General features: G+C 50.6%; 1 protein-coding gene across 8 annotated transcripts in view; it reads left to right on the top strand.

Annotated features, from left to right (window-relative positions):
- LOC106026765 (uncharacterized) overlaps positions 1–21,756 on the top strand; it is a 42,825-nt gene extending 21,069 nt beyond the window's left edge. Inside the window, exons 8-18 of one of the 8 annotated variants that reach the window (XM_063241626.1) lie at positions 121–271; positions 392–598; positions 3,424–9,459; positions 9,586–9,736; positions 9,857–10,063; positions 12,842–13,504; positions 13,923–14,102; positions 15,387–15,465; positions 20,738–20,844; positions 21,211–21,323; positions 21,530–21,756. In XM_063241626.1, the coding sequence (XP_063097696.1) occupies positions 8,981–9,459; positions 9,586–9,736; positions 9,857–10,063; positions 12,842–13,051 (1,047 nt within the window). In that variant the 5' untranslated portion in view covers positions 121–271; positions 392–598; positions 3,424–8,980 and the 3' untranslated portion in view covers positions 13,052–13,504; positions 13,923–14,102; positions 15,387–15,465; ... (1 more) ...; positions 21,211–21,323; positions 21,530–21,756. Of the gene's footprint in view, positions 1–120; positions 272–391; positions 599–3,423; positions 9,460–9,585; positions 9,737–9,856; positions 10,064–12,841; positions 13,505–13,922; positions 14,103–15,386; positions 15,466–20,737 lie in introns of all 8 variants that reach the window. The other 7 variants (XM_063241625.1, XM_063241628.1, XM_063241627.1 and 4 more) reach the window with 7 other exon arrangements.
- Positions 21,757–22,847: the final 1,091 nt, after the last annotated feature.

Genomic DNA, 22,847 nt, shown 5'->3' with positions numbered 1-22,847 from the left:
TCACTGGACTGAGCCGCCCGCCTGCCCCCCGTGGAGGGGTGTATAGTGGTGCGGTGGAGTTCTGGGCCTCTCCCCTGCCCTCCCCAGCTCAGCCTTCACTGGCTCCATGTTTTCCTCCAGGTTCCTGGGACTTGGCACTCCCAGCTCCTGGATCCTGGCTCACCATGCATCTCCTCCCTCCTGCCAGCCTGCCTGCCCTCCAGGACCCCGTGATGATGCGGGCCACGATGAGTTGAGGCGGACAACAGCTGTCCACCAGACAGCCAGCAAGGTGAGGGTCCTTGTGCCTGGGGGCCCCCATGATGTTTTGTGGTGTGTGGTGCTGGGGTCACTTACTGGGCCACCTGCTGGCCCACCCTTTGCTCAACCCTTGCTCATTGCCTTCCTCCAGGTTCCTGGAACCCAGCTCTCTGGGCTCAGGGCTCTGGCCCCCCCAGCTGCAGCCTCCCAGCTCCAAGCTGCCGGCTCTGCTGGAAGCTCCTACCTGCCTGCCTGCCTGACTGCCTGCTGGCCTTCCTGCCTTCCAGGACCCCACGACGATGAGCAAGAGGAGATGACTGGGACCACAGCCATCCAGCACACACCACAGCACAGCCAGGTGAGGGTTCTTGAGCAGCCTCCCCCACCCCCCCACCCCCGTGCATTGTGGAGGGGTCACGTTCTGGGCTGCCCTCTTGCCAGGCTATTGTAGCCTCTGCCACGTAGGCAGGGCCCTTCCTTCCAGCCCTGGGATCCTTCATGCCTCTCCTCTGTGCCTCTTAGGGCCACACACCCACCAGGCTCCAGGGCAGCCATCTGACTTTCACCCATAAAGATGGAAGGAAGGGAAGGAACAAAGAAAGGCTCCCTGCAAACCAAGGGACGAATAAGTGAATGAATGAGTGAATGAACGAATGAAGGAATGTATGAACAGAAGAACCAATAAAGGGAGAATCATCACTGTCTCCATTCATCAGTCCCTCCACCCCGCCCATTTTTGGACCTCTGCCCTCCTCCTCTCTCCCTCACCAGGCTTGCTCTCTCTCTCCCTCTGTCTCCCTCTGTCTCTGTGCTTTCCCCTCCCTCCTCTCTCCTCTCTCCTCACTCTGCCTGCTCTCTGCTGTTTGGGGGTTTGTTTGCTTGGACCACGGTGGTGGCTGGCTGCTTCTGCCTTTCCAGCGCTCCACTCCATTTCACCCCCGGCTCTCACCTCCTTTCATTCTTCTCCCTCCTCCTCCTCCTTCTCTCCTCAATACTGATGCTGGACCCACAGATGGACAGAAACTCGGGGCCCCCACCCCAATCCTAGGCACCAAGACCAGGGGAAGGGGTGGAAGGGTGGGGGCATTAGCCTCTTGGGATTGATGGTGAATTAGGGAGAGATGTGTGGAGTGGAGTTTGGGCCCTCGGAACTGAGCCTGGATTAGCCCGAGATGGAAGGAAGGAGCAGTGGGTGCTGCTGGTGGAGGTGGGAGCTGGATGTGACTAAGTCCGGGGTCACTTTTTAATTTGCATGTGAGTTCAAACCTCCCATCCCGTCCCCTCCCATTTCAGCTGGTCTGTCTCCCTGCCTGTTTCCCACAGGTGGCAGAGAAAGGGGCTCAGGAGTGTTCTGGGGGCCAGCGCTGATGCATTTAGCCCACAAGGGAGGGAGTGTAGCCAGACAGACAGACAACCTGCACCTGTCTCTGTCTCTATTCAAAAACGGAAGTTAGCCATGAACCTTCTGGGCCTCTGGCTCAGCGGTCCCTGTGCCCACACTTCAAATGGGAGGTCACCAGTTTAATACACTGGAATCCTGCCAGCCACGCCGCCTCAGAAATGCTCGGTGCCATGGCCTTTCGAACCACACTTCCCCCACCATTTATAAAGGATTTATGTTTTTGTGTCTTTTATTTGTTTTATTTTTAATTTTTTTCGCTTCTTGAGCCAGGGTCTCTAGGGATGCAATTTGGCCTGGCCTTGAGCTCCCTTTGGAGCCTAGGCTGGTCTCCAACTCCCAACATGCCCCTTATTTGACCAGAAGCAAGGGAGGAAGGAAGGGAGGAAAGAAGGAAGGAAGAAAGGAAGGAAGGAAGGAAGGAAGGAAGGAAGGAAGGAAGGAAGGAAGAAGGAAGGACCACTAAAAGACCATGGTCCATCTGTCCCTCTGTCCCTCCCTCCTTTCATTCCTCTGCTCAGTCCCGGTTGGTTCTGGGGCCAGCCAAGGGTCGTGGGTTTCAGTGTCTGACTCCAACACATGTGGAAGAGGGGGTGTCCTGGTGTGCAGGTGGGAGGTTTCCCAGCTCAGCTAATAAGATATTCTAAAGTCTGTCAATGTAAGCAACTTGGAATCTGCTGTGTGTGTGTGTGTGTGTGTGTGTGTGTGTGTGTGTGTGTGTGTGTCTGCCTGTCTGTCTGTCCGTCTGTCTGGCTACCAGTGAGGAACCCAAATGCCATGATTTTGAGTTAGCCATGGCAGGGAGGAAAAGCAAGGCGGGGTTATGGCTAGGGTTAGAGTTAGAGTTTGTGTTACTGTTTGGGAAAAGGGTTAGGGTTAGGATTTTAGGCTTCAGGGTCACCTTTCAGTGCTTCGAGGGAGCGGCCGGATTCCTGAGACGTCGGATTAGTACCATTTCACCCCAAACACACACACACACATGCCAGGTTTCCTACACTCAGCTTGAAAACACACACATTCCCCGCTCCTGAACTTGACCCTAATATGCTCACACATGCCAGAATCCCTGGGCTCACCCTCAAAACACAAACAAGACCTTCTCTGCTTTACACTAAAACACACACAAGCCGTCTACCCCAAGCTCATGCTAAATATACACGCATGCCCCGTTCCATGGGCTCATTCAGAAAACACAAGCTGGCTCCTTCTCCTACTTCACACTAAAACACACACAAGCCACGTTTCCCACCCTCACCCTAAAATCATACCAACTCACAGTAACACACACACAATGTCCCATTCACCAGACTCATCCTGATAGATACATATACACACAAAATCCTAGTTCCTCACGCTAACAGACACATGCCACCCAAAATATTGATGTAAGACTCACTCTCTCTCCCTCTCTCTCTGTCTCTCTCTCTGTCTCTCTCTCTGTCTCTCTCTCTCTCTCTCTCTCTCTCCCTAACTTTTGTGACAGGATGTCTGTCTCTATTTATCTGGTGATTCTGGGTGAAAAAGCCTTGTGAAATATGGATGATCCATACTGGGGGAAGGAGGGAGGGCCGAAGTCCCATAAGAAAAGCAGAATGTGCCTTAACCACACTCAGGAGAGAAAAATCAACCCACTCACTCCACCCAGGAAGCAGGAGACAGACAGGTCAGGTGTCTGTCTGTCTGTCTGACTGGTGTCAGAATCCCGCTAAATCCTTTGCAGTGGGACATCTTTCCTTCTGGTGGTTCACTGTTCAAAGTCTTTGTGATTTTGTTCCTGGCCCCAGGCTGACCAGCGACTCTCTGAGACTTTGGAAACCAGTGATCCAGGCCAGTGGTGGTCCCTCATTGCAGGCCAGCTAAACTCAGCTCATCTCACTGGACTGCAAATGCATCCATCCTGCTGCTCGGATTCCTCTGTGTGTCTGTCATTCACGAACTCACTTCAGACCGTTTGCATTTTTTTGCTCTTTAGCCCATGTTGTAACTTGGCATAACTGACAGCATCAGCAACAAGCCCAGAATTTCATTTTACTAGTGCCCTGTATTGGACCCAAGAAAATGGAAGATGACTCAGGCTACAAGTCCCATGAGAAAACCAGAATGAGCTGTGGTACCTACAGATTGAGAAAAACATGGAAACCTGCTCACCCAAAGAAGCAGGGTTCAGCTGTCGGTCAACTTAAAAGGACTGAAAGATTCGAGCCAAATTGTTTGGAACAGTATCAGGATGTCTTTTGGGATTCTCTCTTTCAGAGACTCTATCCCTTTCCAGTTCACTCTGATACTGCCGCCTGTTCCATGTTTGGCCACCAGAGGGCAAAGCTGAGAACCCAGCCACAGTGGAAGATTCTCAAGTCCACCTAGACAGGCATAGAGGCAGAGAAAGACATCACAGACACTGCGCGCGACACATTCTTTCTGGAATGGACCTGCCCGTGTTGGAGGGGGGCACAGGAGGGAGGATGGCACCTCATTTGGGAGGGTTAGGCTTAGGCTTAGGCTAGGGTCAGAGTTTTAGGCTGTAGAAGCTAAGGAAGGTGCTCTGACACTAGCTTTCCTGAGGACTAACATCTCTCTGGGGTTGCCTGTGGCCTTGCATCTGAGGCCAGTGTTTCTTCTCCATCTCTCTTCATCCATAAAAGGCTGGAGGTTGTCAGAGAACTTGGACCCTGGCAGTACCTCTGGGATAATGTGCCTGTCCTCTTTAGCCACCAGAGGCGCTGTCTCATTTGGGCAGAAGAAGACGATGTGCGTGTCCCTCTGGCCACCTGATGGTGCTGTCTCATCTGAGGAGAGCGTGGCAGGCAGGAAAGCTGATGACACAGTGATGGGGGCTATTTCTCTCTCTCTTTTGCAGATGACCACCCGGGCTCGCTGTTGGTGTACACCACGAGCATCTGTAGGCTCAGATCCCCTAGCATATACTTTGTGCAGGAAAGGTTTCCCAGGTGGGACTGAGGCTTCAGTTGGAGACTGGAGGCCACTGGGCTCCGTACCAATCTCTGATGGCTGCTGCTGGACACCAGTACCCTCTGCGGTGGTGCCAGGACCCTCGGATGGCTATAGATATGTGTCCTGCCCGTTTCTAGTGTGCTCGTGTGTGTGTCAGGGGGATGCCTTCCCCAGCAGGGCCCTCCTACATGGACAGGCCAAGGGGTCAGGAGATTCGTAAGGAAGGCTATGACCAAGAAAGGAGGCCATCCGGGAGCACCAGGGGGCACCGCACAGCTGACACACAAATGGACGTGAGGGTCACATGGACTGGTTCACCTGTCTGTGGCAAGTGAAGACAGAAGAACTGTACCGACACACAGATGGGCACATTTTCTGGGGCCCATGTCTTCAAGGAACCTGCAGCCTTTTCACCCTCTGTCTGTCTGTCTGGTCAGAAGGGAGTTACCTTGTTTCCTGCCACCAAGGGTGCCATAGCAAGTGGTGGCTGTGTCTGATGACAGACGGGAGAGAGGTGGTGCCACATGTTGTTGGCTGTCCTTGTCTTTGGGCTGCATGTAGGGGAACTCAGGGTTGTGTGTGTATATGACTGGGTCAGCATCCAGTGTGTGCCAGGACTGGCCTGGGTCCTTCTGAAAGCAGGCACAGCCCCTGGAATGAATCCCTGTTGTTGGTCTTTCCTGCCTCTGTGGGTCCTCCAATGTTGGGGTCTTTACCCCACCCTTACCTTCACCCTGGGCTCTGCATAGACCCTTCAGGCTCATACGATGGTCTGCATTGTGCCCACTAGCTAACCTCCAAGCCCAACAATGGAAGGTTGTTGGGGTCACAGAGCAGCCTGATATCAGCTTCTCCCCTGAGGTTCAGGAGGGAGCAGTGTCAGTACTGCCTAAAGTGACTGACTCTCTCTGTGGAACAAAGCCTAGTGTGACCCATATGGCTCCACCCTCCAACTGGGAGGGTGTCTGAAGACCCCTAGTTCTGATGAGCCCACACCTTGACTGATGAATGTCTGATTCTAACTAAGTCACTTCCAGTGGGACTTCTGGAGCCAGGAGGTGGTTGTTGAGGATTTGGGGAGCAGTGTGTTAGGTCACGGGAGTGGCCCTATGGGGTTGGTGTTAGGTCTAGCAGAGGCGTGAGGGTTAGAGATCTGCTGGGATTAGGGAGCCTGTGGCTTAGAGAAGCCCCTATTCACATGAACCCCCACCTCCTACTCCCTCCCCCACCCACCACAAAGGAATGCCAGCTTAGAGGCTGGATTAGAAACACCCCCACCTAGAGAGGAAGTTGCTGTGTTGTACCAAAAAGCAAATCGACAGTCTAGTTGAATTGTTCGCCATGGAAATATTTATTGTGTTTCTCTGTTCCAAAGGTAGCATACTCAAACATGGAGAAATGCCTCACTCACCTTTAAAGTCCCATCAGAGCAGCAAAAGGAGCCAGCCAGCAGGGTGAACCACGCCCCTTCCCCAGGCCTGCCTCACACAGGAGACAAAAATCAGCCCTCTCACTTCACCAAAGGAGGCGGGAGGAGAAAGGTGTCTGTCTCTCTGTCTGTCTGATGCTGAGTGAAAATCCATGTCAAACTCTAGCCGAATGTCATTTCCAGTGGGATACCTGTCGGCCTGTTTGGTTTGGTGGTCCTCGGATCCAGAGATCTGTGAAAAAAAAACACAGAAAGAGTGTTCAGGCTTGGCTCCCTGGCTCCCAGCCTCCTGTGCTCACACTGGGCACTGATGAGTGCAGGTTCACAACACAAACATGCTCCCCCCGCATCCACCCAAACCCCAACTCTAACAACACACAGAGGTGTCCTGATCCTCACCTATAAAACTGGAATATGAAGCTCAGTTCGGCTCAGCACTGCACTGCTCTGCTTCACTTGGCTCAGCTCAGCTGGGCTCCATAAACACCAAATGTGTCTGTCTATCCATTTGCCCCCTGATTGGACTGACTCCTAGATCATCATCCATGAACCCACTTGGGTCCCGTTTCCCTCTGTTTGCTCTCTCTCTCTCTCTCACTCTTTCTCTCTCTCTCTCTCTACCTCTCTCTGCTTTATGTCCTGCAATGGCCCTTGCTTTTAACTGTCTCTCAGCTGTTCTTGGGGCCCCGTGCCTTTTTCCACTCTCTCCTTCCCTGCTTTTTCTCAGACCCTAACACCACACACACCCTTATGCCTTGATCCTCACCCGTGAGCCTAACACTCACGGCTCAGCTCAGCTCTGCTGATGGATCCCAGATCTACCTACTCCTCTTCCTGCATGTCTCTGCTGGGATTCCCACATCTGTCCTACACAAACACCTTTGGATCTTCCCTCTGATCCCTCCCTGTTTTCATCCCTGTCCTGTCCCTTTTACCACCCATCTGCACCCTCTCTGTACTGTTCTCTGAGCCCTTAGACTCTTTCTGCATCTCTCTTTCTGCCTCACTCTCTCTGTCTGTCTGTCTCTCTGTCTCTGTCACTGTCTCTCGCTGTCTCTGCTTTCCTCTGGCCTTTGCCTAGTTTGGGTTCTCTCTGGTTTTGTTTGCAGGGGGAGGAGCTGCAGTCTTTTTTCACTCTCTCGGGTTTTCTCCCTCCCTGGGCTGCTTTTCAGTCTCTCTCTGCTTTCTTACCTTCCCCTGGGCTTTTTGGGGCTGGGTCTCAGCTGTTTGTGCCGCCCCACCCATGTCTCTTTTCACTGTTGCCCTCCCCACTTTTTTAACACCCTAACAACAAACACACACACACACACACACACACACACACACACACACACACACCTATTTCCTGATCCTCACCCACTAGCCTAACATACACAGCAGCTCAGCTCAGCTCAGCTCAGCTCAGTGGATTCTAACCTAAGCCTCTGCCTGGGTCTTGCTGCTGGGATTGCCCTGTCTGTCTTCAGTCCCTTTGCCTCTCTTGGATCCCTCCCTCCTTCCCTCATTCCCCAGTTTATCCCCCCCCCTTTCCCTTTTACCACTGGCTGGCCTGTCCCCTCTGTGCTATTCTCCGGGTAGCCCTTTGACTCTTTGGACATCTCTGTCTGTGGCAGTTTCTCCATCTCTGTGTCTGTCTCTTTCTTTGCTTTTCTCAGGACCTCTGCTCTTTGAAGTTTTACATTCTTGCCTTTTGGCTCTGGGCTCTGTGCTCTGGTTTCTGGGCTGTGGTCTCTGGGCTCTTGGAGGCTGGGAACAGACTGGAGGGGACTGAGTGAGTGAGTGGGCTGCCTGGGGGTGGCAGATGGGATGCAGGGAGTGGAGTAGGGTGGCAACAGGGTGTTGGTTCCTGAGGCTTACCTAGAGGAGCGCTGGATTAGGGCAGAGCAGTGGACCCCAGGCAACTAGGGTTAGAATGGCTAGGGTTAGGATTAGTGGAGGGTGGCAGTTTAGCCAGCCTCTGGGCTTAACAGGCAGGGATTTAGGGAGGCAATGGACTGCCACGCCCCAGCAGCCATGCCACACCCCAGGCTGGATTGGATCTGCTGTGGGTTCATCCAACATGAATTCCACAGCCGAGGTGAAATTTTCCAAGTGGGAAAAGTCTGTCTGCTGACAGAACATCGAATTCTCCTAGGCTTTCCTGCTTCCTCTCAGCATCCAAGGCCTCCGAGGTTCTCCTGAGTCCCTGAGTGGCTGGCTGTCTGCCTTCCAAGGTTGGGCAGAGTTCAGTCAAGGTTCCCTCCCTGGGCTTACCCTGCTTTCTCTGGGATTTCTGGGTTCCCTGAGCTCCCTGGGTGCCCTGCCTCCTCTATCCTCTCTGCCTCTTCTGGCTGCCCTGGCTGGATCTCCTGATCCCCCTCCTGGCTTCCCTGGCACCCCTTCTTCCCAGGCTCCCTGGGCTCCCTGGCTCCTCCTTGCCTTCCTTTGTGGTCCCTGGGTGCTGCTCAGCCTCCCCAGGCTTCTCTGCCTCCTCTGTCTGCCCTGGATTGCCTCCCTGATGTCCTTGCTTCCCGGGCCCCCTTCCTTCCCTGGCTCCTTGCCTTCCTCTGTGCTCCTGGCCTGGCTGCCAGCCTCCTTGCCTTCACCCAGGGGCATCAGCACAGGCCACCCTCCCTCCTAGTCCTCACTGTCCACGTGGTCATCCCATTTTGGTGATTCTCCCATCCAGAGTTCTTTGGAGTACACCCTGCTGATCCCCACACGCTGATGGCCCTCTGCTCTCTCAGCCCTAATCCCTAACCAGCCCCATATTTTTTTCCATTTTTTTAAATGAAAATCCTGGGGGCTGGGGGTTTAACTCAGGGGCATAAGCACCTGCCTTGCAAGCAGGCAGTCCTGAATTCGATCCCCAGTACAGATAAAAATGAAAAAGACCAAAAAAATAAATAAATGAAATAAAATGAAAATCCTGCCTCTGAAATCCTGAGGACCCGCCACAACCCCGTCCTCCTCCTCAACCAATGAGCGAGCAAGAAAGTGAGCAAAGGGAAAGGGGCTTCCTGGACACCAGCAAGGTGCCACAGGAGGAGATGCAAGGGTTAGCGGCCAGGGTGGAGGGATCTGCAGCCAGGGTGGAGGGATTAGCAGGGCTGCACGGGCGTGGCCAGATCTACTGGCTCCTGGCCTCCGGGATTTCCCATGCATTCTCCCTGAGCAAGCTCAAGGCTTCACAGGCTCAGGCACCAGGCACCAGGCAGCAGGAGTTAACCGGCCCACACAGCCAGACCCCTGGCTTGCCCTCCAGAGCACCCCCTCGCTGCTTTCTCTCTCCATTCCCCTCCAGGTTCCCAGGACCCCTCTTGCTTGCCCAGCTCCTGGCTCCCAGCTCTCCCAGGAGCTCTGCCTGCTTGCCTGGCTACCTGCCTGCCTTCTGGGACCCCATGACAATGCGGACCAAGAAGAGATGGGGACAACAACCATCTGCCATGCATCGAGTGAGGTGAGGGTCACTGGACTGAGCCGCCCGCCTGCCCCCCGTGGAGTGGAGTATAGTGGTGGGGTGCAGTTCTGGGCCTCCCCCTTGCCTCCCCAGCTCAGCCTTCACTGGCTCCATGTTTTCCTCCAGGTTCCTGGGACTTGGCACTCCCAGCTCCTGGATTCTGGTTCACCATGCACCTCCTCCCTCCTGCCAGCCTGCGTGCCCTCCAGGACCCCATGATGATGCGGGCCACGATGAGTTGAGGAGGACAACAGCTGTCTACCAGACAGCCAGCAAGGTGAGGGTCCTTGTGCCTGGGGGCCCCCATGATGTTTTGTGGTGTGTGGTGCTGGGCTCACTTTCTGGGCCGCCCCCTGGCCCACCCTTTGCTCACCCCTTGCTGGTTCCCTCCCTCCAGGTTCCTGGAACCCAGCTCTCTGGGCTCAGGGCTTTGGCCCCCCCAGCTCCAAGCTCCCAGCTCCAAGCTGCCCCCTCTGCTCGAAGCTCCTACCTGCCTGCCTGCCTGACTGCCTGCTGGCCTTCCTGCCTTCCAGGACCCCACCACGATGAGCAAGAGGAGATGACTGGGACCACAGCCATACACCACACAGCACAGCCCAGCCAGGTGAGGGTTCTTCAGCAGCCTCCCCCGCCTCCGCCCCCCCGTGCATTGTGGAGGGCTCACGTTCTGGGCTGCCCTCTTGCCAGGCTATGGCAGCCTCTGCCACGTAGGGCAGGGCCCTTCCTTCCAGCCCTGGGATGCTTCATGCCTCTCCTCTGTGCCTCTTAGGGCCACACACCCACCAGGCTCCAGGGCAGCCATCTGACTTTCACCCATAAAGATGGAAGGAAGGGAAGGAACAAAGAAAGGCTCCCTGCAAACCAAGGGGCGAATAAATGAATGAATGAGAGAATGAACGAATGAAGGAATGTATGAACAGAAGAACCAATAAAGGGAGAATCATCACTGTCTCCATTCATCAGTCCCTCCACCCCGCCCATTTTTGGACCTCTGCCCTCCTCCTCTCTCCCTCTCTAGGCTTGCTCTCTCTCTCCCTCTGTCTCTCTCTCTCTCTGTGCTTTCCCCTCCCTCCTCTCTCCTCTCTCCTCACTCTGCCTGCTCTCTGATGTTTTGGGGTTTGTTTGCTTGGACCACGGTGGTGGCTGCTGCTTCTGCCTTTCCAGCGCTCCACTCCATTTCACCCCTGGCTCTCACCTCCTTTCATTCTTCTCCCTCCTCCTCCTCCTTCTCTCCTCAATACTGATGCTGGACCCACAGATGGACAGAAACTCGGGGCCCCCACCCCAATCCTAGGCACCAACACCAGGGGAAGGGGTGGAAGGGTGGGGGCATTAGGCTCTTGGGATTGATGGTGAATTAGGGAGAGATGTGTGGAGTGGAGTTTGGGCCCTCGGAACTGAGCTTGGATTAGCCAGAGATGGAAGGAAGGAGCGGTGGGTGCTGCTGGTGGAGGTGGGAGCTGGATGTGACTAAGTCCAGGGTCACTTTTTAATTTGCATGTGAGTTCAAACCTCCCATCCCGTCCCCTCCCATTTCAGCTGGTCTGTCTCCCTGCCTGTTTCCCACATGTGGCAGAGAAAGGGGCTCAGGAGTGGTCTGGGGGCAGCACTGATGCATTTAGCTCACAAGGGAGGGAGTGTAGCCAGACAGACAGACAGACTGCACCTGTCTCTGTCTCTATTCAAAAACGGACGTCAGCCATGAACCTTCTGGGCCTCTGGCTCAGCGGTCCCTGTGCCCACACTTCAAATGGGAGGTCACCAGTTTAATACCCTGGAATCCTGCCAGCCACGCAGTCTCAGAAATGCTCAGTGTCATGGCCTTTCAAACCACACTTCCCCCATCATTTGTAAAGGATTTATGTTTTCGTGTCTTTTATTTGTTTTATTTTTAATTTTTTTCACTTCTTGAGCCAGGGATTCTCTATGGATGCAGTTCGGCCTGGCATTGAGCTCCCTTTGGAGCCTAGGCTGGTCTCCAACTCCCTACATGCCCCTTATTTGACCAGAAGCAAGGGAGGAAGGAAGGAAGGAAGGAAGGAAGGAAGGAAGGAAGGAAGGAAGGAAGGACCACTAAAGACCATTTGTCCATCTGTCCCTCTGTCCCTCCCTCCTTCCGTCCCTCTGCTCAGTCCTGGTTGGCTCTGGGGCCAGCCGAGGCTGGTGGGTATGAGTGTCTGCCTCCAACACATGTGGAAGAGGGGGTGCCCTTGCATGCAGGTGGGAGGTTTCCCAGCTCAGCTAATAAGATATTCCAAAGTCTGTCAATGTAAGAAGCTTGGAATCTGCTGTGTGCCTGTGCGTGTGGGTGTGCGTGTGCGTGTGTGTGTGTGTGTGTGTGTGTGTGTGTGTGTCTCCCTGTCTGTCTATCTGTCTGTCTGTCTGTCTGTCTGTCTACCAGTGAGGAACCCAAATGCCATGATTTTGGGTTAGCCATGGGAGGGAGGAAAAGCGAGGCGGGGTTAGGCTAGGGTTTGAGTTAGGGTTAGGGTTACTGCTTGGGAAAAGGGTTAGGGTTAGGATTTCAGGCTTCAGGGTGACCTGTCAGTGCTCCGAGGGAGCAGCTGGGTTCCTGAGACGTCAGATTGGTCGCATTTCACCCCAAAAACACACACACACACATGCCCGGTTTCCTACACTCAGGTGAAAACACACACATTCCCCGCTCCTGAACTTCACCCTAATATGCTCACACATGCCAGAATCCCTGGGCTCACCCTCAAAACACACACACGCCGTCTACCCCAAGCTCATGCTAAATATACACACATGCCCCGTTCCATGGGCTCATTCGGAAAACACAAGCTGGCTCCTTCTCCTACTTCACACTAAAACACACACAAGCCACGTTTCCCACCCTCACCCTAAAATCATTCCCCCAACTCACAGTAACACACACACAATGTCCCACTCACCACACTCATCCTGATAGATACATACACACACACAGTCTTAGTTCCTCACGCTAACAGACACATGCCACCCCCAATATCGATATAAGACTCTCTCTCTCTCTCTGTCTCTCTCTCTCTCTCTCTCTCTCTCTCTCTCTCTCTCTCTCTCTCTCACTTTTGTGACAGGATGTCTGTCTCTATTTATCTGGTGGTTCTGGGTGAAAAAGCCTTGTGAAATATGGACGATCCATACTCGGGGAAGGAGGGAGGGCCGAAGTCCCATGAGAAAAGCAGATGAGCCTTAACCACACGCAGGAGAGTAGAATCAACCCACTCACTCCACCCAGGAAGCAGGAGACACATAGGTCAGGTGTCTGTCTGTGTGTCTGACTGGATGTCAGACTCTCGCTAAATCCTTTGCAGTGGGACATCTTTCCTTCTGGTGGTTCACTGTTCAAAGTCTTTGTGATTTTTTTTCCTGGCTCCAGGCTGACCAGCGACTCTCTGAGACTTTTGACACCAGTGATCCAGGCCAGTGGTGGTCCCTCAGTGCAGGCCAGCTAAGCTCAGCTCATCTCACTGGACTGCAAATGCATCCATCCTGCTGCTCGGATTCCTCTGTGTGTCTGTCATTCACGAACTCACTTCAGACCATTTGCATCTTTTTGCTCTCTGGCCCATGTGGTAGCTTGGCATAACTGACACCAGCAACAAGCCCAGAATTTCATTTTACTAGTGCCCTGTATTTGACCCAAGAAAATGGAAGATGACTCAGGATACAAGTCCCATGAGAAAACCAGAATGAGCTGTGGTACCTACAGATTGAGAAAAACATGGAAACCTGCTCACCCAAAGAAGCAGGGTTCAGCTGTCGGTCAACTTAAAAGGACTGAAAGATTCGAGCCAAATTGTTTGGAACAATATCAGGATGTCTTTTGGGATTCTCTCTTTCAGAGACTCTATCCCTTTTGCAGTTCACTCTGATGCTGCCGCCTGTTCCATGTTTGGCCACCAGAGGGCAAAGCTTGCAAACCCAGCCACAGTGGAAGATTCTTAAGTCCACCCAGACAGACATAGAGGCAGAGAAAGACATCACAGACACTGCGCGCGACACATTCTTTCTGGAATGGACCTGCCCGAGTTGGAGGGAGGTACAGGAGGGAGGAAGGCACCTCACTTGGGAGGGTTAGGCTTAGGCTTAGGCTCAGTGTCAGGGTTTTAGGCTGTGAAAGCTAAGGAAGGTGCTCTGACACTGGCTTTCCTGAGGACTGGCATCTTTCTGGAGTTGCCTTTGGCCTTGCATCTGAGGCCAGTGTTTCTTCCCCATTTCTCTTTTCATCTATAGGAGGTTGGAGGTTGTCCGAGAACTTGGATCCTGGTGGTACCTCTGGGATAATGTGCCTGTCCTCTTTAGCCAAAAGGGGCGCTGTCTCATTCGGGCAAAGAGGACGATGTGCATGTCCCCTGTAGCCAGCAGATGGCGCTGTCTCATCTGAGAAGAGCATGGCAGGCAGGAAAGCTGATGACACAGTGATGAGGGCTATTTCTCTCTCTCTCTCTCTTTTGCAGATGACCACCCGGGCTGGCTGTTGGTGTAGACCACGAGCACCTATAGGCCCATATCCCCGAGCATATACTTTGTGCAGGGAAGGTTTCCCACTGGGGACTGAGGCTTAGGTTGGAGACTGGAGTCCACTGGGCTCCGTACCAATCTCTGATGGCTGCTGCTGGACACTAGTACCCTCTGAGGTGATGCCAGGACCCTCGCTTGGCTATAGATATGTATCCTGCCCGTTTCTAGTGTGCACATGTGTGTGTGAGTGTGAGGGGGATGCCTTGCCCCAGCAGGGCCCTCCTACATGGACAGGCCAAGGGGTCAGGAGATTCCTAAGGAAGGCTATGACCAAGGAAGGAGGCCATCCAGGAGCACCAGGGGGCACCCGCACAGCTGACACACAAAAGGATGTGAAGGTCACATGGACTGTCTGTGGCAAGTGAAGACAGAAGAACTGTACCGACACACAGATGGGCACATTTTCCTGGGGCCCATGTCTTCGAGGAACCTGCAGCCCTGTCACCCTCTGTCTGTCTGTCTGTCTGGTCAGAAGGGAGTTACCTTGTTACCTGCCACCAAGGGTGCCATAGCAAGTGGTGGCTGTGTCTGATGACAGGAGAGAGGTGGTGCCACGTGCTGTTGACTGTCTCTGTCTTTGGGCTGCATGTAGGGGAACTCAGGGTTGTGTGTGTATAGGGCTGGGTCAGCATCTAGTGTGTGCCAGGACTGGCCTGGGTCCTTCTGAAAAGCAGGCACAGCCCCTGGAATGAATCCCTGCTGTTGGTCTTGCCTGCCTCCATGGGTCCTCCAATGTTGGGGTCTTTTCCCCTACACTTACCTTCATCCTGGGCTCTGCATAGACCCTTCAGGCTCATATGATGGTCTGCATTGTGCCCACTAGCTACCCTCCTGGGCTAACACTGGAAGGTTGTTGGGGTCACAGAGCAGGCTGATATCAGCTCCTCCTCTGAGGTTCAGGAGGGAGCAGTGCTAGTACCACCTAGAGGGACTGACTCTCTGTGGAGCACAGCCTAGTGTGACCCATATGGCTCCACCCTCCAACTGGTAGGGGGTCTGCAGACCCCTAGTTCTGATGAGCCCATCCTTGACTGATGAATGTCAGATTATAGCTAAATCACTTCCAGTGGTATGTCTGGAGGCAGGACGTGGTTCTTGAGGATTTGGGTAGCAGTGCATTGGGTCAAGGGAGTGGCCCTCAGGGGTTAGGATTAGGTCTAGCAGAGGGGTCAGGGTTAGCAATATGCTGGGTTTCATGAGCCAGTGGCTTAGAGAAGCCCCCATGCCTGTGAATCCCCACCTCCTACTCCCTCCCCCACCCACCACAGAGGAATGTCAGCTTAGAGGCCGTATTAGATGCCCCTCATCCAGGGAGGAAGTTTCTGTGTTCTACCAAAAAGGAACTGGAGACTCTAGGTGAATTTTTCCCCTGGAAAAAATTTTGTTTTTCTGTTCCAAAGGCAGCATCGTGAAACATGGAGAAATCACTCACTCACTGTTCAAGTCCTATGAGAGAAGCAAAAGAAGCCAGCGAGCAGGGTGAGCCACGCCCCTTCCCCACACCTGCCACACACAGGAGACAAAAATCAACCCTCTCACTTCACCAAAGGAGGTGTTAGAAGATAGGTGTCTGTCTGTCTTTCTGTCTGTCTGTCTTTCTGTGTGTCTGTCTGTCTGTCTGTCTGATGCTAAGCGAAAATCGATGTCAGACTCTAGTCGAATCTCATTTCCAGCAGGATACCTGTCTGCCTGTTTGGTTTGGTGGTTCTCGGATCCAGAGATCTGTGAAAAAACACAGGAAGAGTGTTCAGGCTTGGCTCCCTGGCTCCCAGCCTCCTGCGCTCACACTGGCCACTGATGAGTGCAGGTTCACAACACAAACGTGCTGCCCCCATATCCACCCGCACCCACCTGTAACACACAGATGTCCTAATCATCACCTATAAACTGGCATATGCAACTAGCTAGGCTCAGCACTGCACTGCTCGGCTCTGCTTGGCTCTGCTCAGCTGGGCTCGCTAAACACCAAATGTGTCTGTCTATCCATTTGCCCCTGATTAGACTGACTCCTAGATCATCTACGAACCCACTTGAGTCCCGTTTCCCTCTTTTTGCTCTCTCTCTCTCTCTCCCTCTCTCTCTCTCTCTCTCTCTCTCTCTCTCTCTCTCTCTCTCTCTCTCTCTCTCTCTCTCTCTCTCTGTGCTTTTCATCCTGCACCTGGCCCTTGCTTTTAGCTGTCTCTCAGCTGTTTTGCTGGCCCTGTGCCTCTTTTCACTCTCTTCCTCCCTGCTTTTTCTCAGACCCTAACAGCACACACACACACTTATGCCTTGATCCTCAGCCATGAGCCTGACACATGCAGCTCAGTTCATTTCAGCTCAGCTCAGCTCAGCTCAGCTCTGCTCAGCTCAGTGGATTCTAATGTCCACCTCCGCCTGGATCTGGCTGCTCAGATCGCCATGTCTGTCTTCATTCCCTTTGCCTCTTGCGGATCACTCCCTTCCTCCCTCATCCCAAATTTATTCTTCCTGTCCTTTCCTTTTTACCACCAGCCCACCTGCCCCCTTCCATGCTTTTTTCAGGGGACTCTTTGACTCTTTGGGCATGTGTGCCTCTGTCTGTTTCTCCGTTTTCATCTCTGTCTCTTTCTTTGCTTTTCTCAGGACAGCTGCTGGGCTCTGGGCTCTGGTCTCTGGGCTCTGGGAGGCTGGGGAGGGAGAGAGAGAGACACAGAGACAGAGAGAGACATATACATACAGACACATAGAATGAAATGCAGAATTCCTAGGGTTTATCCGCCCTTGAAAGCACTGCCAGAAGCCTGGCCACTTGACCATCTTGGGCTTGCCAGGGACAAGGGCACAGGGACTCACAAGGTAAGGGTCCCTGCAGTCGAAACCAGCCTTTGCTAGAGCCCTAGCCAGGAGAGGAAAATCAAAAGTCTCTGTAGTACCCCAAAAAGACCCCCAAGATGAAAAACAGAGCTAGACAACATCATTTTTTAAAAAGGAAACGCTTTTATTTTAGCTGGCACCAGCAACACAGTGCAGATGGAATTTGCAAAGCTGTGCAACTGAGTCAGAATTTTGAAAGATTTTTATAGCACATCAACTGAGTGATGTGACAGAGCAGGAATTTGGAAGGCCTTTGTTTCCCTTTGCTTGAGGTCAGACACTTTTCACAGTTGGTGGTTAGTCCTTGTTTTTTTCTTAAGTTACAGCCTTGGGTCTGCTAATTCCAGGAACATTTGTTGCTCATAAAACAAACAAAGGTTGACACAGCATCATTTGTCTCTCACAAAGGGAACAAAGGTTGACACAGCAAACAGGTTACTAAGGTGATGACACATACAAACAGTATGGTGATGCCTCTGTTAATTTATATAAAATTTATAACAATGTGGTCGGTGCTCCCGGTACATGGTTACTAGGATGATAAGCATAGAGCATAACATTCCCCACTAATTTTTGTCAGTGAGCCAAATCATTGTCTCACTGAGTTTTCAAGCAGTGGTATCTGTTCATAAACTTGTGTCCTTAAAATCATGAGTTTTATAGTTTGAACCTAATTATTGACATAATTTACCAATTTGTTTATAATGCAAGGGACAATTGTTAAACAAGTAAGTGAGACTAACAGGTCTAGAGGCTGTCGTGATTAACATTGTCAACCAGGGAGATAGAGAAAACCATCATTCAAACCAATTCTGTTCAGCTTGTCTGGCTTGTTCTCATTCCTGTAGCTACCTTTTAAGGCTGGCCATACTTTGTCTGATAACCCCAGAGTAACTGACAGAGCAGCAACAATTTTCTCCTAATGCCAGACAGAGGCCTCTGTCCTTCAGGACCAGGAAGTCTAGACCCCGCCAGTTTTGTAAAACCATCTCAGCCAGTGAACTTAAAGAATCATCTAATTTGGAGACAATGTCACTAAGGGCTGATAGATCTTTATCAATGAGTACACTTAAGTATCTATAGTTTTGGTCTCCAATTATTAGGCTGGACACTCCTAAACTTATTGACCCCGCCATCCCAATTTCCAGTTATACAGGTAAGCATACAGGATTTCTCTTCACCAGGACTGGATTCTTTAAGTCAAAGCTAGTGAACTAGTGACTCCTACCATTATCTCCAGAGTGCCAGTACACTTGGGGAAATATATGGGTTAATATGCAAAGCTCAGGGCACTGAGTGAACAGGTAACGCATGGAACAAGGAGTTATACCAGAAGTACAGGCAAACCAGGCTCTGTTGGGAGCAACAAGGTGCTGATTAGCAGGATAAGAAAAATTATGAACCAAAGCTGAAGATGTAAGATTACAGAGCGCAGCATAAGGGGAAGTGTGCGAGGAGTGGGAGGCAGCCAATGTGAGCAGGGGCCTAGCATCTCACCAACAAGTGGTGTTGTCTGCACAGGAATTTAAAAGTTGATTTGCCATAAGCAATGTCTAGAAGCAAGAAGGGGTCTCCAGATGGCACAGATATGGCAGAGGGCAAACAGGTCTCAGGAGCAGGAAGTCTGGTGGAGGAGAACGGAAGATGGGGTTTCCCAAGTGAGAAAAAGGTAATGACCCCCGTTTATTTCCCTGCCAAGGAGACATAAGATTCACAAGCTCAATGTCCACAAAAATATTTTGTCTCTATGGAGTGTGAACACCTGGGATCTAAGGCTGGCTGTTGCTTTTGGGGGCAAAGATACCTCCCAGTGGACTGTAATTCCTTTTGACTACATAGGTCCCTGAAAGGCCCAGTTGGTTTCCAGCAGTATGGAATGCTGACCCAATAACATTCTCTTCTGTCTAATTTTTGCTGGGATGTTATTTAATAGGGCACATAAATCTATCTTAATTATCCCATAGACAGTAGTATTGTCTATGAATAATTGACCTGTGAAATAGTAATTCTCCAAGTTCCAAACAGTGGATTATGAGGTATCTCCTTGGGGTCTCATAAGGAAAAACACATAAGAACAAGATTATCGGATACATTTGGCAATTTTAAGCTTTAAAGACTCCATGGAGGGAAAAACAGTCCACTTATCTGTAGGCTGATTGCTGTCAGAGGCTGGAACCAGTTTGAAGTGGGGATGATGAATCCAGGCAGGCTTTCCAGTGAATTTGACGGCAGTCAGAGTACTGAGGACCACAGTGTAGGGGCCTCCCCACCATGGTTCGAGAGATTCACAGTGATGTCTCTTGATGAGGACTAGTGTTCCTGGTTCCATTGCAGGAAGTTTGTCCTCAGGATGGGCTGCAGGCGGAGGATATTGTTGTCCAAATAACCGATGGATGGAAGTCAGAACTAGCTGAAGGGCCTGGAGGGACTTAACAAGATCTTGATTAGCTAGATCAGCTAGTTTTTCCTCAGAAACCTTAGGAATAAGAGGAGGAAGTCTCCCATATAGAGCTTCAAAAGGGGAAACACCTGAAACATAGAGGGTACATCATGCATGCAAGAGGGCAAAATGAAGGAGACTCACCCAGTTCTTGCCAGTTTTTAAGGCCATCTTAGTTATTACCATTTTTAAAGTCTGGTTCATCCTTTCTACTTGTCCTGAAATTTGAAGCCAGTAAGCACAATGGAGTTTCTAATCAATCTGCAAATCTTGGGTTAGTTTTTGAGTTATCTGGGCTATAAAATCCAGGCCATTGTCAGATTTCATGGATAAAGGGAGGCCAAATCAGGGAAACTGCTATCAGGGCTGACTCAAGACTTAGTAGGAAAAGCTTTGACCCATCCAGTGAAAGTATCTACCAGTACTAATAAGTACTTTATTCCCTTGAAGTCCAGGCTTTCCCATTTCTGTGAAATCTATTTCCCAATGTTTTCCAGGCATAGTCCCACGATAATGAATGGTTTCCATTTGTTGCTGTCACTTTGAGTTTACCAACTGGCACTAATGTTCACAGACTAAGCTTCAATAGCTGAAGGATAAAGAAACTATCTCTAAAAAGGACAGTGAGTTTTGATCCTCCCACATGAGTGAACTGATGAGCTTGTTGAGTGAGTTCTCATCCCAAGGCCTCAGGGAGGAGGACTCGCTTATCAGGCAGTTGGTACCAGCCCCTGGGGATATGAGGCTTTGCTTGGAGTTGAGCTGCCAAATGCAAGACTTTTTGAGAAAAGGGCTCTGACAGAATAGATGGAATCAGCAGCAATGCTGGGGCTGTCTTAATCCCCACTGATTTTGTTGCTGCTTTTGGGCAGCAGTGTCTGCTAGATTATTTATTAACCACCTTCCTTGGCAGCCAAATGGCAGCTGAAAAATCCAAAACTTGGGGAGCATTTTGATCTTTTGTTCCCCTAAAATCAATAAACCCTATTCTTGATAAATGGCCCCATGAATATGGGCAGGAGCCAATGCGTATCTGCTATCAGTCTGACAACTTGAGGGCCTCAGTGAGGGCAATCAGTTCAGCCCATTAGGCTGGTGTTCCTGCCTCATAGAATCTGAGAGTCCATAGTGATGGTGGCTCCTGTGACCTGCTTACCTTGACAGATGTAACTGCTTCCATTGGAGAAATATGATCGAACTCCAGATAGTGGTTCATCTGTCAAGTCTGGTCGAATGCCCATGAGATGATCAGAGGGGAAAGGAGGGGTCATCATCAGGCAGAAGAGTATCTGGGTTCAAAGCCCTTGTCCCCTTTAAACTGATGGTACTCAGATCCAGAAGTAAAGCCTGATAGTGCATGACTCAGGAGTTAGGCAGCCATCAGTCCAGCAGAGCTTTGATGAGAGTCTCCAGTGAATGAGAGGAGATAATTAAAAGTTTTTGTTCAAATGTCAATTTTTGGGTTTCTTTCACCAGGAGGGCCTGAGGCAATCATCTGGAGGCAAGGCAGCCATGTGGCTGCCACATTATCAAGTCTCTTGGAAAGATAGGCAACAGGCCTTTGCCATGGTCCTAATCTCTGGGTCAGTACTCCTTTTGCTATCCCTCACTTTTCATCAACATAGAGGGAAAGAGGTTTTGCAAATTTGGCAGAGCCAGAGCTGGAGCTTCTGTTAAGACTGATTTCTTAAAAGCCTGGTCTCCTGAGTCTGTAATCTAAAGCAAGCAATATCCTATGGCTCTTAGAAATTCTCATAGTTGCTTTCTAGTCACAGGGACTGGAATCTGTTGAATGGCTTGCATCTGCTGGGAGGAAAGAATCAGTTCTAAGCAAACTCTAATAAATAACTGAGGGGCGTTTCCTCAAATCCCTCAAGCCTTTGCAATTTTCACTTAATATCAGGGGCCAACAGTTACAAAGGCAATATTAATGGCCCTTGCATTTTTAGGTGCCACTGGATCTATGGGTGTACAAAAGTAATAAGCCTCTAGCAATTATTCCAGAAACCCCAAGGAGGACTCGTCATCCAACTGTCTCACCTCTTCTACCTTGGAAAAATTGGTGGGTTTTCTGGCATCCCTTAAAGGATTCTGAGAACAACTGGCGATACTGATCAAGAGCCTTGTTACCTCTGGTTTTCCAGTCAGGGCGGGAAAGGGGAAAACATGGTTCTGGCATTCAGGATCAGAGAACAGGTTTTTATCTGGAATTCATACTATTTTTTATCCCACAGTATGAATGTTCTCTCTCCCTTCTGCTGTAAACAGAACCTACCAAAATCTGCTTGTAGTCATCCCAAGTGGGGTGGTGAATGGAGAAGACAGACTCCAAAAGAGAAATAAGGCCCTGAGGGGTGAGGAAGAGGAGTCCGGCGATTCTGAACGCTGATGGCTCCTAGTCGGGATGGCACTGAGAATTACATTCCTTTTTAATTTATATATATATATATATATATTTGCATTTTAACCAGAAATAAAAATAATTTTTAAAGGCATGCCGAGGTTGTAAGTAATCAGTTGAGGACTAAAACATTTAACAAGGCACCACAAAAGACAAGACTGACATTAAAGACACAAACAAAGGATTTTCTCTCCGCAGTTTGGTGACCTAAAGGAAAATAAATTTTCATTATAACCCTTAAGTCCAATAAGCCACATGGAACCTGCAACAGTAGTTTTAGAGAAATAAAAGAAATATGAATGTTAGTACTGAGGTAACAGATTCAAACAAGCAAATGGCTCCACAGTAAAAATATACCAAGCACAAAACCAAATGGGCAAAAATTCCCAAATCACAAATGGGCTAGAAGCCCTTTCCCAGAGGGCATCCTGCTCTGGTGCAGAAGGAGCCAGCCAGGCTCGTCTGCAACTTCAAACGTACACATTCAAATTACAAAGAACAAAAGATCCAAATACAGATGGTTCAAGCCAATCGATTGGTGAAAAATAATGTGGGGAGGGGTCCCTGTGTAATCCCAGATGAACTCCCAAATGTAGTACCCCAAAAAGCACCTGAGATGAAAAACAGGGCCAGACAACATCATTTTTTAAAAAGGAAGCACTTTTATTTTAGCTGCCACCAGCAACACAGTGCAGATGAAATTTGCAAAGCTGTGCAACTGAGTCAGAATTTTGAAAGATTTTTATAGCACATTAACCAAGTGACATGACAAAGCAGGAATTTGGAAGGCCTTTGTTTCCCTTTGCTTGAGATCAGAGATGTTTCCCAGTTGGTGGTTATCCCTTTTTTTCTTAAGTTACAGCCTTTGGTCTGCTAATTCCAGGAACATTTGTTTCTCACAAAACGAACAAAGGTTGACACAGCATTATTTGTCTCTCGCAAAGGGAACAATGGCTGACACAGCAAACAGGTTACTATGGTGATGACACATACAGAACAGTATGGCAACACCTCAGTTAATTTATCACATTTATAACAATGTGATCTGTGCTCCAGGTACATGGTTACTAGGGCAATAAGCATAGAGCATAACACTCTCCTAGCCAGCACTTCTTTCCATCCTAGGAATTCCCAAGGCTTAAACACACATTAGTCTGGGCCCACAAATCTCCCAGTAGGTGTCCC

The sequence above is a fragment of the Cavia porcellus genome, unplaced genomic scaffold (genome assembly GCF_034190915.1).
Source record: "Cavia porcellus strain 051 isolate PalLab524CR breed Dunkin Hartley unplaced genomic scaffold, mCavPor4.1 scaffold_32, whole genome shotgun sequence".
In the NCBI taxonomy this organism is placed as follows: Eukaryota; Metazoa; Chordata; class Mammalia; order Rodentia; family Caviidae; genus Cavia; species Cavia porcellus.
The sequence above is the reverse complement of the archived record's forward strand: the minus strand, read 5'-3'. Positions and strand labels throughout refer to the sequence as shown.